This window comes from Bactrocera neohumeralis, chromosome 5 (assembly GCF_024586455.1).
Source record: "Bactrocera neohumeralis isolate Rockhampton chromosome 5, APGP_CSIRO_Bneo_wtdbg2-racon-allhic-juicebox.fasta_v2, whole genome shotgun sequence".
NCBI lineage: Eukaryota > Metazoa > Arthropoda > Insecta > Diptera > Tephritidae > Bactrocera > Bactrocera neohumeralis.
This window is the reverse complement of record NC_065922.1, coordinates 66817355-66833021: the sequence shown is the minus strand read 5'-3', so window position 1 is coordinate 66833021 and position 15667 is coordinate 66817355. Positions and strand designations below refer to the sequence as shown.

The following is a 15667-nucleotide window of genomic DNA, read 5'->3' as shown; positions in this document are numbered from 1 at the left end:
ACGCAAACTGTTATATATGCCTATGCGCGAGAGAGTTTATTACTTTAAAGAGCATACGAAGCTTGTGCGCTCTGTTTGAGGGTGATCATGCGCTAGTAAGCAACACTGGACCGAATTAACAAAATTTATTCGTATGAGTGCCATATCTTCACATATGAGCAAATCTCACAAACCCCCTAAAGAACGCATACGATCAAAGCAAAGCTAATTCTTATTAGTATAAAACTATTTAGAAATGCCAAGTAGCTCTGCAAGACTTGCTGTCTGGAGATAATACAACGTAATAGCTGTAAAATTACCGTAAATTGACACCCTCAGGTTCAACTTGCTGTCAACAACATGCTGCGAGTACGTTGATCAGCATTTGACGAGCCACTTAGTAATATGCAACCGTGTTTAGCGGCTAATTTGTGTTCGTAATACTTCGCAAAAACCAAAAAAAAAAAATATAAAAAAAACTGCAACAACAATCTAGACGACGTTCGACGAGAACTACGTATGATGTCGCAGCATATGTGTTTATTTAGTATAAATTTAGAACTAACGGGTAATAAGATGCAAAGTAACGGTCTCAGTTAAATCAGTTATAATTCGCGTGCGAACGCGTAAGCAACGGTCCAACGGTCGCGCTCGTGGTTAATATAGTGATCGTGTGCTGAATTAAGTGGAAGTGTGCCAAAACTGGAAAAAGGACATTCTCGAAGGACTCTACCAGCAAATTACACTAAAAAGTGTTTGTGTAGTGCTTTGTAACGGGAATTAAATAAACTTTTATGTTCTTTTTCTAATAAAAAATAGTTGCAATTTCAACTTTTGTAAGCCATTCAGCATGCTGCCTAAAATGAATGTGGACGAAGTGCGCGTTAGCCTGCAGCGCTTCGGCTGGCCCGATTATGTGGTGTTCGTTTTAATGTTAACCAGCTGTGCGGTGATCGGTATTTATTTTGCGCTGCAAATGCGTCGTGAGGCGAAGGCACGCAAATCGCTAACGACAGAGGATGCCGAGGATGCTTATCTGGTGGGCGGCAGAAATATGAAGATTTTCCCTATCGCCATGTCGCTGATAGCGAGGTTAGTGATGAATTATAGAATGTATGGATATTAAATCTACAAACTTTTAACCACAAACTTAACGCACTTGGTTCTGAGAATTGGTCCTTAAAATATAATATTGTGGTGGAGTGCGCCTTAAACAAAAAAACACATATTGTCCTATAAAAAACTGTAACAAGAAAAAAACTAATGGTCCAAGAAGCAAAAAACATTGACCTCTAATCACAAATTGGAGGTTTGAAAAAGAAGACACTGATTTATGAGACCTTATCAAATAAATATATTTAGCTGAAGTCTCTCTCTGCACGATCCAAACTAATTCAAGCGTGATCTCCTTAGGTATTATCCTTCCCGCTTATGGATAGAATATAGGTATCGATATGATGTGAAACCTCTAAAAATTATTTTTTTCTATAAACATTTTGGCTTCTAACTTTCTTAGACAGTTCATAGTTACATCCCTTAACAAATTTTTGTTCCTTTTATATGGAAAATAATTATTCTTTTGACGGTACCGAAGTGAAGTCAGGCTGGGATTCGAAGCCTGAAAACTTTTCACTTTTTTTTGTTTAAAACACAGTGTTTACTTAGGTAAGATTCGATTAGTTCAGGTTCCAAATCTGCTCCTCAATCACACATATTCACACTTAGATCTTAGACAGCTCTAAACAAATCCGTTGTATTTCTGAAAACTTCTTTTGATCCATCTAAGCCCTCATAAATTTGATAAGATTTGCTTAGTTCGGATTGTAAATGTGGTTCTCGATCCCACAAATTCGCACTTAGGTAGCTCTGGACAAATCCGTCCGTCCTAATTCAATCTTTAACCTCATATTTTTTATGGTCGAAGTGAATTTAACCCATCATAAATCCGCTTAAACGATTGAATTATATTGCAGCTAGATCGCTTGGATGCCTAGGGTTATGCAATTTTTGTTGTTTCTACCTTAATCCAGCAAAAGTTGGAGAGTTAAAAAAAAATTGTGAGGCAATATTAAACCTCATTTTCATCGAAAAGACATCGACAAGTTAAGTGCTCAATAAGCTTACGCGGGTTTTAGCGCGAATGGAGATCAACCGCAAATATTTTAACCTTAGCTAACTGCGGTCAGAAAAAAATTGCGAGAATGTTACCTTTGTAAACCAGCGCAATTAACGATGAATTAAATTAAGGCATGGAAATAATCGATCACTTTCATTCAATTAAATATTTGACCAGTACTTCACTTCGTGAGCTGAAACAAATATCCCCCTTTTACGCATAATTTAATTAAATGAGATTAAAGCTAAGTTGCGGTAGAGGGTTCTCAATCACGTGAAAATGATCACGAGTAATTTTGCATCGTGATTGCGTATTGACTTTCTCTAGTATTTGTCAACAATTTGTGGAAAAACTGGTCACAAGTTGTCATTCTACTAAAGGGACTTAAAACTGTTCCACGCAAGTTATAGAGGCATATTTTGAAGGAGTTCTGCATGAGATGAAATAATGGTTTAGGAAATTGTAACTAAATAAAAAAAAAAAGAGCATTTTTAATGAAAAATATGACACCTGTTGAATAAGTTCTATAACTAAAATAAGTTGAAAAGACGATGACAGATGAAAGTTGGATATCGGAATGGAAATCATTTTTGAGAAAAATAATTAATAAAAAAAACTAGCGAATATTTCCAAAATTTTGCGACCAAATATATTACACAAAATTATATATATATGCGATTTCTGCTATTATGGGTCCGAACAAATAAAATCTCTATAATGACACATTTTTAATGAAAAGTTGCCACATGTTTGATAAACTTACAATAATAAACATTTTAATACACCAAAAAACCAATTGAAGAACCAAATTTTAATGAGAACATTGATTGAAAATAATATTATTTCACAACTTTGTGAAATTTTTAAGGTATTAGAAACGAAAACCAATATTACTACAACAATAAATAAATGTAAATATATACATATGTTTTACTGCAATATGGTTCTTCAACTGAAAACAAAAACACTCATCTGAAATATTGGTATAAAAAAAAAAAAAAAAATTTAAAAGTTGGCTATGCAGTTGATTAACTTTTTGAACATCGGCAAAATGCACCACATTTTTACCCTCAAAATGCAAAACCAATATTTAAGAACAACAACCATTTCAATATGTTTAGCAAACGTAGGTTTGCAATTTTTCTAAGGATTTAAAAATTATTAATAAAGAAAAAAATTAAAAGTATTTTAATATGAACTAAACATCAAAAAATATATTTAAAATGATTATTTTTCCAAAGGTTGCCAATTTTAAAGTATATAAAAAACATAAAAATATATAAGAAAAACAAAAACAATAAAAAATTTAAGATTCTTATTTTTCAAAAGTGTTGCCACTATTTAAAAATTCAAATTATATAAAAAAATTTAAAATATTATAATATGACACAAATAAACACCAAAAAAACAAATTTAAGAAGATTATTTTTCCAAAGAGTGGCCACCATTTAAAAAATTAAAGTTTATAAAAAAGTTAAAATATTAAATCAGAAAACAAATACACACCAAAACAATAACAAATTTTAGATTTTTTTTAGAAGAGTTGCCACTATTAAAAAATTTTAAGTATATAAAAAACGTAATAATATCATATTAGAAAACAAATAAACACAAAAACAATAACAAATTTAAGATGTTTATTTTTCGAAAGGGTTGCCACTATTTAAAAATTTAAGGTATATAATAAAAATTTAAATATTACATTAGGAAACAAATTAACACCAAAATAATAACAAATTTTAGATTTTTTTAGAAAGGTTGCCACTATTTAAAAATTTAAATTATATAAGAAAATTTAAAATATTATAATATGACACAAATAAAAACCAAAACAATAAATTTAAGATGATTATTTTTGCAAAGGGTTGCCACCATTTAAAAAATTAAAGTTTATAAAAAAGTTAAAATATTAAATCAGAAAACAAATACACACCAAAACAATAAAAAATTTTAGGTTTTGTTTTAGAAGGGTTGCCACTTTTTAAAAAAATTTAAAAAAAATATTATATTAGAAAACAAATAAATTTTTTTTTTATAAGAAACAGTGTTTATTGAGTTTGCCACGAAGTTGTTAACACACAATAGGAGACTATATAAATATAAAATATAAGTGATCAGCGTGACAGGCTTAGTTGATTTAACAGACTCCTTATATCTACAATTGATCTTCAGGCTTCGAGATATTTATCAGAAATTTCTCATGCATTTTTTTCTTCTTGAGAAGCTGTTAATTTGTTGGAATCGCCGATAACGGACCACTATAACATATAGAGGCCACACAAACTTACCGATAAAAATCAAGTTCTTGTAAGAAAAACTTTTTTATTTTAAAAGACATCTTCACGAAATTTGGCTTAGATATTTTTCTAAGACAAAGCTTTAATCTCAAAATATTTTGTTCACATCGAATTGCTATAACATATAGCTGCCATACAGACTGTAAGGTGAAAATCTGGATAATGATATTTTTACGCTAAGACGAGCTTTATTCCGGAGCAGGGTATTAAGCAGCCGCAGTTAATACTTTTTTATCTTCTTTTAAATTATAGTATTTACTTCATAATACATATGTACATACATATGTATAATTAATTTTAAGAATCTGCAGACATAAATATTATATGCATACATTTTACTGCTCAGTAGCTAATCAGTACTAGGCATACTCGTACATATGTATGTACTTGTAGATGAAGAAGAACGTTTTAGAGTTCATAGCTTGAGTTAAGTATATGTAAGTTTGTATATACGATCTTATTTATTAGATTATACATATTTATTTCAGCAATTTGCTGCGTCAAGGTCTTAAAGGTGACAGCTGACACCAAAATCAGTGAGTCACTGAAATAACGCAATCAAACAATTTATGAGCGCGTAATTTATGTGGCTATTTGTCAGTGCATATGAGTGCATAAATATATATGTATTCGTATATATATCTACATATAGATGTCGAAATATATTTCATAACATTTTGACAACGTTCGTGCAGATCGTTTAGGGAACATCACCCCAATACGCTATGTGACTGATGCAATTTCATTAGAATGCAACAAAAAATGGTGTTATATACATGGAAGTATATATGTAAATATGTATAAGAATGTATTTGTGTTAATAACACATACATACAGACATATTTACATATGTATTCAACCACATCCACAAATATAACCAAAAGCTTCAAACATAAAACTATCTTTGCAACTAACAAGCGCCATAGAAGCGTGGCGCAAACTTCAAGCTACTTATATACATACGTATTAAACCCATTATTATACTATATAAATCCGTACAATTTCCATACGATTTGCTTACAGTCGCTGAAGAAAAGCGTAATTTTGTGTTCCTTATACGCCATAAGTAAAGTATTTGAAGCAATTTAATAATTGTGTGGCAAATTAGACGCATTCGCAAACAAGCAGGCAAACATACATATATACATATATGCAGGCACAAATTCATATGTATATATACAATACACATGTATACATATATACAACCACCCACACACACAAACGCACACGAAATCAAAACGCAGAAGGGGAAGCGACCCTGGTCCAATTGACAGCTAGTAAACGCTGTATAGGTCAGCGACTACGAGCTTGTATGCAAAGTTGCCACAGTTTATTAAGAGCAGACTGAATTAAGATTTGACTGACGACCGTTGATTGTTGTGGGTTTGACAGTGTTTGCGGCATGGCAGCAGCAGAGAGGAGCATGGAGAAAGCGCGCGACCAACGGATGCTGGTGGGTGTATGCAACTATGCAAAGCAAGCAAAAAAAAAGTAACAATAAAAATTACAACACTAAATGCGAATGACTGACAGCGCAATAAATGATAATACTCAAATTGAATTTTAGCTAAAAATAAATCGCGCTCAACTAGGCAAATGAAGTAATGTGCGAAAAAGTGGAAAAAAACTCGAGCGAAGAAATAAAGTGGAAAATGCGAGTAATTTGATAAGTGTGGTAAACTACATGATATTAATAAACGGAGATTTGTTGTAAATTTGTTTGGCGCCCAATTTGTAGGAGTTATGAGAGAGTATAAATTTATAATTATATATTTATATATAAAATTTATTTATTACCTAAGGTAAAAAGAAATATTAAAAAATAAATGTTATACAGAATTTTCGGGATCCCGTTTTTTCGAGACTAGACTATAAATATATAATTAAATATTTATGTATCGATTAATTACACCTGAGGAAAACAGAAATATTAAAAAATAAGTGTTATACAGAATTTTCGGGATCCCGTTTTTTCGAGACTAGACTATAAATTTATAATTAAATATTTATGTATCGATTAATTACACCTAAGGAAAACAGAAATATTAAAAACAGAATGTTATTCATAATTTTCGGGATCCGGTTTTTTTGAGACTGAACTATAAATTTATAACTACTTACATACATACATATACATTTACATATTTCGGGACTTTTTAGAGCTAAAAAAAAAAAAACGCATAAAATTTGCAAAATCTCATCGGTTCTTTATTTGAAACGTTCGATTGGTTCATGACATTTACTTTTTGAAGATAATTTCATTTAAATGTTGACTCATGTGGTTTCAACAAGATGGCGCTACATGCCACACAGCTCGCGATTCTATGGCCATTTTGAGGGAAAACTTCGGAGAACAATATTCAAAAATGGACCCGTAAGTTGGCCACCAAGATCATGCGATTTAACGCCTTTAGACTATTTTTTGTGGGGCTACGTCAAGTCTAAAGTCTACAGAAATAAGCCAGCAACTATTCCAGCTTTGGAAGACAACATTACCGAAGAAATTTTTCGGGATGCTCGGTTGCCCAAAATTTTTCCGAATGGACCACCTGACGCAGCCGCGGTCAACATTTAAATGAAATTATCTTCAAAAAGTAAATGTCATGAACCAATCTAACGTTTCAAATAAAGAACCGATGAGATACATGCGTTTTTTTTTTTTAAAAAAGTACATAAAAAATGTATATTAATGTATAAATTTATTTCTCCTAACGAAAACTGAAATATTAAAAAATAAATGTTATTCAGAATTTTCGGGATCCCGTTTTTCGGGATTAGAGCAGTTTTGTAAAATATTTCTACATATAGGCTTAAAAGCCACGAGCTTGCTGCATTATTCGATTTACAGGCAATGAGTTTTCGGGATCCCGAAATTTTTTGGAATTACAAAAGTTTTGTCAGATTTTCTGTTAATAAAAGTCTAAAAGCTATTTAATAAATTTTTATGCATGTTTTAAATTTTTTAGTGAACTAATTTCACACTTTTGCTATCTCCTAATCCTTCAAGATAGTACCATAAATACATATGTATTATGTATGTACATACATATGTATGTATAACTTTATAATAAAAACGGTTGCTGCTTATTAACAAATTGTTACACCAATGTTATACCGCGTTAATCGACTTAGTGGCATTTGAATTTCCTTTTTAGCTTATTATATTTTTGTTCCAAAGTTTTCGGGTTCAATTAATTATTCGGCATAAATTCATAATATAAAAAAACTTTCATTGCACATAAATTAATAATTGTTAATAAAACATTTCTCCTCTTTTTATCGCCTTCAACTTTTATTCAATGAGTTTTCGGGATCCCGACAAATTTCGGGATTAAAGAAAAATTCTAATATTTTCTCTTATTGAAATCCTATATTCATGTCAAACCTACATAGCTGAATTTCTTTTCTTTAGAAATAAATATATTTAAAATAAAATATTAATATTCTGGATCCCGAAAATTTACGGATTTTTTTTTTTTTTTTGCATTTTTGTTCATACACAATTACTTATTATTATTATAGTATTACTATTTCTAACATTTCGAAATTAGAACTCCTATGCAATATTCGGGATCCCGAAAAATGTCGGTATGTCTTAATCGTTTTTGTTCATTTGCAATACATATTTATTTCTCGCCTAAGTTTTCCTCTAAAAATTAAAAAAACTTTAGCAAAATTACAAATTCTCTATGTACATTCAAAAGTTTTTGCGGGATCCCGAAAATTTAAAGTTTACATGTTTGTGTATTTACTTACATACATATACTTATATGTACATCTGTACTAAGAACAAAATCATTCGAAAAATTAGAACTCAATTTAATTTATAATAAAAAAACTTCAAAACAAAAATTCCATAAAAAATTTTGAATTCCTCTCGCATTGACACATATTGAACACAGAATTTTTAATTTCAATCTTGTAACATTCAAACACATCGCAGTGAAATTAAAAGTTATAAGAATAAATAAAAAAAATCGTATTCGAGGCACGTACAATAGCCCTTTGTCAAAGCAAGTGCTTAAAACTACGGGCGTAAGCCTCGGTTACATATTTACATATCTACAAAGCAGCTAGTGAGAGTGGAATTGACAGCAGTCTTTACATGAAAATAACTTTAAATTTTTTCGAATAAAACATTTGTTACCTAAAGGCAATCCCAGTTCAAACAAAAGCTTGCTATAAGTGTGTTCAAAGCTCATATATCAAATTTATGACTGAATTTATTATTTTTGGAATACGTTGTGTAATACTTAGAAAATTTAAAAAAAAAATTCAAAGTTGCCACATTTTTGAAGTAATACAATAGAACTAAAGAGTTTTAAGAAAGCTAAGAAAACAAACATAGCTTTTGGGAAGGGTTTCAGGAGGATTGCTACTTGTTTAAACAACATTTTTACTTGGATATACAAAAAAAAAAGTTAGAAGGTTGCCAACTTCTGGAAAACATTTAACAAAAAATTATAAATACAAGCAAAAATACAATAAAACTAAAAAAATGTAAGAAAGCAACGAAAATTTAAATTAAATAATTTGTGTTTTCATGTTTATAATAAAAATTATAATTTGCTTTGAACCGATTTTAATGTTATCTGAAACATGCGTTGTAAATCTCGAACTTTTCTAAAAAATTTAAGGTTGCCACCTGTTTGAAATTATTTAACTAATTATTATGTAATTAAGAAAATATACAATACTTGTAGAGCTAAAGAACCTTATGAAAGTAACGAAAACTTAAATGCGGGGTTTTCAGCAGGGTTGCCACATGATTACTAAAAATTATAATTTGGTATGAACCGATTTTAAAGGTATATGATATATGCGTTGTAATAACTGAAATTTTCAAAACAGCTAAAAAGGGTTGCCACCTGTTTGAAATAATTTTTAATTCGTTTTGAGTAGATTTTAATGTCATATGAAGCATGCGTTGTAATCCTTGAAATTGAAGTTTTCAAAGTTGAAGGGTTGCCACCCATTTGAAATTATTTAAACAAAAATCATATAATTAAGAAACAATACATGAGAGCTAAAGAAGTTTAATTAATCTATGAAAAAATAAATAATTTTTGCTGACTGTTTTATAAAGGATGCCACTTGCTTAAAAAATATAATTTCATAATTTTAATAAAATAAACATACTAAAAAATATCAAAGGTAACACATTTAGATAAGTTCGCTTTAATAAAAATTTCTTTAGGAAAGTTGCCACCTAATTCAAAAATCTCATATATTCTTGAAATATATGCAGTATGTGTATCACACTGCAGTCCTAAAACATGTCACCGGTTAAAAAAAATTATAGAAAAGTTGCCACCTGAAAGCAATTAATATACTTAAATTTATTAAAATTTATAAAAGTAAAATTTTTTAGCAATGTTGCCAGCTGTTTAAAAAATCTCAATCAATGAAATTGTTTAAGTAAAGTAATTATTAAAATATATGCTCTAAAGAGGTCTAAGATATATTTATTAAAAACATTTTTTTAGAAAAGATGCCACCTGAAAACAATTAACATAGTTAAATTTATTTGATAAACATTTGTAAAAAACATAAAAATTTATATTATATTTAAAAAGGTTTAAGCAACTTCAAAATCGAAAGTGTTTTCAAAAATGTTGCCACCTGTTTAACAATTTTCAATTAATTATAAATATTATAGTTTAATAATATGGCAAATGAATAGAGTTGAAGACATTTATTGAAGTTCGGCTTTGAAAGTATTTTTCGGAAAGGTTGCCACTTGCTTAATATTTTTCAAAATTAGTAATAATATTTTAATGATAATTTAAATTAATAGAGTTAGAGACATTTAATGAAGTTTGCCTTTAAAAACATTTTTCCGAAAGGTTGCCACTTTTTTAATATTTTTTAAAACTAATAAAGTATTTCCAGTATTTATTCTTCTTTTAAGTGTCTATATTGCTTACGACACATGCTATTTCTTTTTTATTATGAAGAGAGCTATTGTGTACAGGAATATTTTTCAAGTTGGGAATATATTTCACAGTTTAATTTTGCCGACTTCAAAGTAATCGCGTAAAATATTTATCGCTCAATAATACTTATATATTTCTTTACTACTTCGTTTCATTCTTAAGAGAAAATATCTGGGAACAATAATTGAAAAGAATTGAAAACGAGACTTTTCTTAAGAGAATGGTATTTACTTTTCCTTGAGAGCTCGAGAGAAGATTGAGAGATCTGTTTTCAAATACTGCATGCGTCAAAATATCAGCAGTTTTCCACTTTTGGAGCTCTTTTACATAAACAAAACTCTCTTGAATGTTAGAATGTCAAATTAGAAAATGATTGGGTAATGTAAAGCTATCGTAGGACCAAAGATGAAGCGTCTAGTCGGTTGGTGGATTAATTTGAAAAAAAAAACTTGAAAATATGTCAGGAGAACTGAACTGAACTGAGGAAAGTCAAGACAAAGAACTCTGCGGCCAATAAATCAACGAAGAAGGAAGAGAGCAAGAGAATCACTTGTTTTGACACCAAGCTCCATAAAAAACAATTTTAAGCTTAAAAATAATGTACATCAAAATTCCTTGACGGACATTTCTTTTCAGAATAGCTTAAATTCTGGTTTCTTAAGCAATGAGTTCTTTATATGATTCTAGAGGCTGCTTTACAGACTAGTAAAACTTTTAAATTGATTTAATGAGTTTATATTTTCTAAGCGCAAAATTTTTATTTCATTTTCACAGTTTTATATCTGGCATTACACTATTGGGCACACCCACGGAAGTCTATCTCTTCGGCACACAGTATCTCTATATCATGGGCTCGTTGGTGATCATGGGTTTCGTGCTTTACTATTTCTTCCTGCCAGTATTCCACGATCTCAAATTAATATCCACATATCAGGTAAGAAAATGTGCTCTGTCTTATAGTTCTTCAGCCTACAGTTTTTGTACCCTTTCTACCATTAGTATTTGGAGTCGCGTTACGATCGGCGCATGCGTCTCTTTGGTTCAGTGCTCTTCATGTTCGGATCAGTGAGTGAAATTCATTACATAAAATTTACATCTCTTAAGCGGAGAACGCTTTTTTACTTTCTCTTATTCTCTCTTTATTCAGTTATTATGGCTGCCAATTGTCATTTATGTTCCCGCACTGGCCTTCAATCAGGCTACGGGCGTTAATATACATCTGGTAACGCCGATGGTTTGTCTGGTGTGCATTTTCTACACATGTGTGGTAAGTAGACAGCGCTGAAGAAGCATGTTTTCTATTTCAAAATTGCTCCTCTCTTTAGGGTGGTCTGAAAGCTGTCGTTTGGACCGATGTTGTGCAGACGATTATTATGTTTGGCGCCATGGTTTTGATCATTGTCAAGGGCACCATAGATGTGGGTGGATTTGGTGAGGTTTATCGTAAAGCGAAGGAGAGTGGACGCATTGAATCACCAAAGTAAGTTTTTTTCTTATTATCGTTCATAGTTTATCGGTATACTATTAGCTTTTACTCTCCACAGCTTCACCTTTGATCTCACCGAGCGTTATACCGTCTACTCGCTCTTTATTGGCGGCGTTGCTCATTGGCTGAAATCGAATGCGATCAGTCAGAACATGATCCAGCGCTATCTTTCGCTGCCGAATATGAAATCGGCGCGCACCGCACTGTGTCTCTTCATATGCGGCGTTCTGACTTTCATATGTGTTTGCGGCTACAGCGGGCTGCTGATCTATGCGACTTACCACGATTGCGATCCGCTGCAAACGAAGGTGCACTGTTATTTTTTTTTTGTTCGCTAAGACACCGACTAAATCTGTATTTTCAGCTCGCCAAACGAAATGATCAACTACTGCCGCTACTTGTCATGGAAATACTGGGCGACTATCCCGGCTTGCCGGGTCTCTTCGTTGCAGGAGTCTTCAGCGCTGCGCTCTCTTCACTCTCCACTGGCTTGAATTCTATGTCTGCTGTGATGCTCGAGGACTTCTTCAAATCATTTGCTAAAAAGCCACTCACCGAGCGTCAGACCGCGCTTATAATGCGTTTCGTAGTCATCATCTTCGGTGCCATATGTGTGAGCTTGGTTTTTGTGGTAGAAAAACTTGGTACTGTGCTACAATTAACCATAACTTTATCGTCCGTCGCGAACGGTCCGCTCTTGGGCATCTTCACGGCGGGTGTTATGGTGCCCTGGATTGAGGGAAAGGTGAGTGGCTGAAAGCAGTCTTAAGAGAGCTGAAAAGTGTTGACTAACAGCAAAAATAATTCGAAATTTTTAGGGCGCTCTGGTTGGTGGCCTAAGCAGTCTCGTCTTCATGGCCTGGATGTGCATACGCGCTCAGGCAGATCTCGCTAGCGGCGCTGTAAGCTACCTACGCAAGCCACATACTATAACGGGTTGCAATTACACCTTCATAGATTTTGCTTCGATGAGCATGATAGCTGAGAATGTTACTGGGCATACGACAGTGCACTCGGAGTGAGTAATATAGACAATTTTGAACAAAGATTTTCTTAATATTTATAATAAAAAATATATGAAGAAAATAAAAAGTAATGAAACTAAGGAAATAAAAGAAAAAACGTAAACTTCGGTTGCACGAAACTAAAATCTTCTGTATAGAGTCATGTATAGAAGTTCACACAGATGAGGAAAGTTCTCTTAATGCCACTCACATTGGAGTGGCCAGAAACGATTCTCTTACATATGGCTCAAGCAGCTCACGGCTTTCGGTCTTAGACCAAGTATCCTCTGGGTAGCCAAAGAACATCTGTTTGAAGGCGAGCTAAAGTGAGAAGGCGAACCATCCCACCACAGGATTGGGCACTGGGCTTGGCACGCGCCACTTACAAAATGCCCACAATGAAAAAGAAGCAATAGTGTCGGATGAGAGACCCCCTTTTGATGGCGACGATATTAAAATATCCTTCACAAATACAAAATATTTCTTACAAGAACTTAATTTGACTCGGTCAGCTCGTAAGGCAGCTGTATGCTATAGTGGCTCGATCTGAACAATTTCTTCGGAGATTGCACTATGGTCTTAGACAGTATTCCGTGCAATATTTCGTGAAGATATCTCGTCAAATGAAAAAGTTTTCCCTACAACCACTTGATCCCAACCAAACAGTTTATATGATAGCTGTATGTTATAGTCGTCCTATATCGGCGGTGCAGACAAATAAGCTGCTTCTTAGAGAGATAAGAACGTATGCAAAATTTCATATCGATATCTCAAAAAAAGACTGACGAATAAGGCAATATTTTAGATCGATATCTTAAAAATCGAGTAAATAGTTCCCACATATACAGACAGAGAGGTAGATGAACAGACAGACGAATATGGCAAAATTTCAGATCAATATCTCAAAAACCGAGGAACTAGTTTCCGCATATACAGACATAGGGACAAATGGACTTACAAACGAATATGACTAAATAGAATCAGATCGTCACGCTGATTTGTATATACACTACTGGGTCTATGAGGTTCCCTTCTGAGTGTTACAAACATCGTAGTAAACTCAATACACCCTGTTCGGAGTATAACAACCAAACTTATAATTTTTTTTAATTTTAATATAATTATAAACTTTCTTTATGCAAAAAAAAATAAAATATCTTCAAAACTCTTTCAACAGAAACGACACCTTTCACATCTACAACATCTCATATCTCTTTTACACGATGATCGGCTCGCTAATAACGATCGTGATTGGCTTGATCACCAGCTTTCTCTTGGGCCCCAACAAGCTGGAGAACATGGACACTTTGCTGCTGTCACCCTGTGTGCGACGCTGGGTCGATCGTTACAAGGCGCGAAGAGCGCTAGAAAATGGCGCACAGCAGCAAAACAAAACACCAACAAAAGCACTGGAAATGGACAAATTGAAGTTAACGAAACTATCAGAGAAGCCCACGTAAAATTAAACGAGTACGAGAGACGCCAAGCAACTAATAAGTTAATTTATATTTATTGAAGGCTTTAAGTGAGCTACCAAAGAAAAAACGAAACAAAGAAATTAAGTTTAATATTAATTTAAAGTGTGTAAAGAGGGCGAAATTATATTGGTGTTGCCTACATTAAGGCGCTACTATTTATTTAAGTCAATAATTGTAAATATCATGCATTAGTAGAGAAGTTGTAGTGTGTAGTTGCCACATTTAGCACTGTAAATAGCAATAAGCAAGACAAAAAGAAAACTAAAATTAAAATGTTCCTATAAATTATTGTAAATACAAACGAAAAGTATGCTCCCATCAATATTTGTTGCTTTATTTGGGTTTAATTACGACGATTATATTACTTAAACCCACACATAGCTCCAAATAATACTTCAAAGCCTGCCTGCAGGGCAATACCGGCATATACGTATGTATATATATATTTTTTTTAAGTTTTCGCCGCCTCTAACTATACATAGCGGCCTGATTCCTTCACCCTAAACACAAAAAATGCCCACTGGCGCGTTGGACCCATCACTAACCTCAAACTAATGACCCGCATTTTGCCTATGCACCCCTGTTAATTGTTAACTAAACCCTTTTGCGGCACTAAAAATTCGTCTTTCATCTTTTTTCGTAGTGTTGGCTGTCGGTCCCACTCGGCTTGTATGCGAAAAAGGTCACTTTACTATTTGTTATGTAATGTTTTTGAAAGTTAATTGAAAATTTGTGTCTTTCTGACCAACAACAAGCTTCGTTGTTATTGTAAGTAATTAGTAGTTGTTTTTGTTTATTTGATTTGTTGTCTTTGGCTGCTGTGGTGTGTTATTTGTTGGTGGTTAGATAGAACTTAATTGAATAGTTAATGATTTGCGAAGATTTTGAAAGAATTTCAAAGGGAATAATTTTATTGCGATTTTCTAAAACAGTAACAGCAATATGTGGCAGAAAATCTCTGTTTAAAAGTACGTAATATTAAAGCACTATACTCATTATTAGAGTAGCTGCATTCTAGTTCGAAAAGGGTCTTGAACTGTGCATTTAGGGTTGGTCGAGGAGTGCCTAACCTCGCTATCAATAGCATCGAGTCTCTTTGTGATGAGACTGCTATGGGTGCCAAGGCACAGCGGAACCTCAGAAATTGTAAAGCTGGTGAGCTAGCAACGAAAGACATCCTAGAACCGCTTTCAGTGGAATGGGATCGGGTCGGTGCTCCCGTATTCTCTTGAGTTCTACTACTAGATAGCTGGAATTCGCGTAAGCTTGGCCAGTGTTGGGGCAGCATCCGTAAAAGCGCTGTCTTAAAATTCTTTTGGCCCAATATCGATCACAATAAATCTAGGAATCTCTTTGGCATCAGTAGGGCTA

The 15667-nt window shown here is 32.8% G+C and overlaps 1 protein-coding gene across 1 annotated transcript; it reads left to right on the top strand.

Annotated features, from left to right (window-relative positions):
- Nucleotides 1-558: 558 nt before the first annotated feature.
- On the top strand, nucleotides 559-14618 carry LOC126760468 (sodium-coupled monocarboxylate transporter 1). The gene is made up of 9 exons (XM_050476113.1): nucleotides 559-1071; nucleotides 11103-11262; nucleotides 11328-11393; nucleotides 11476-11595; nucleotides 11654-11808; nucleotides 11873-12122; nucleotides 12179-12559; nucleotides 12633-12832; nucleotides 13996-14618. Exons 1-9 carry the CDS (start codon nucleotides 830-832, stop codon nucleotides 14276-14278), a joined length of 1857 nt encoding a protein of 618 aa, XP_050332070.1. The 5' UTR covers nucleotides 559-829; the 3' UTR covers nucleotides 14279-14618.
- Nucleotides 14619-15667: the final 1049 nt, after the last annotated feature.

Coding starts and splice junctions, on each gene's coding strand:
- LOC126760468 (XM_050476113.1), top strand. CDS start 830: ATGCTGCCTAAAATGAATGTGGACGAAGTGCGCGTTAGCCTGCAGCGC. Junction 11,394..11,475: donor TGCTCTTCATGTTCGGATCA/GTGAGTGAAATT, acceptor CTCTTTATTCAG/TTATTATGGCTGCCAATTGT. Junction 11,809..11,872: donor GGACGCATTGAATCACCAAA/GTAAGTTTTTTT, acceptor TACTCTCCACAG/CTTCACCTTTGATCTCACCG.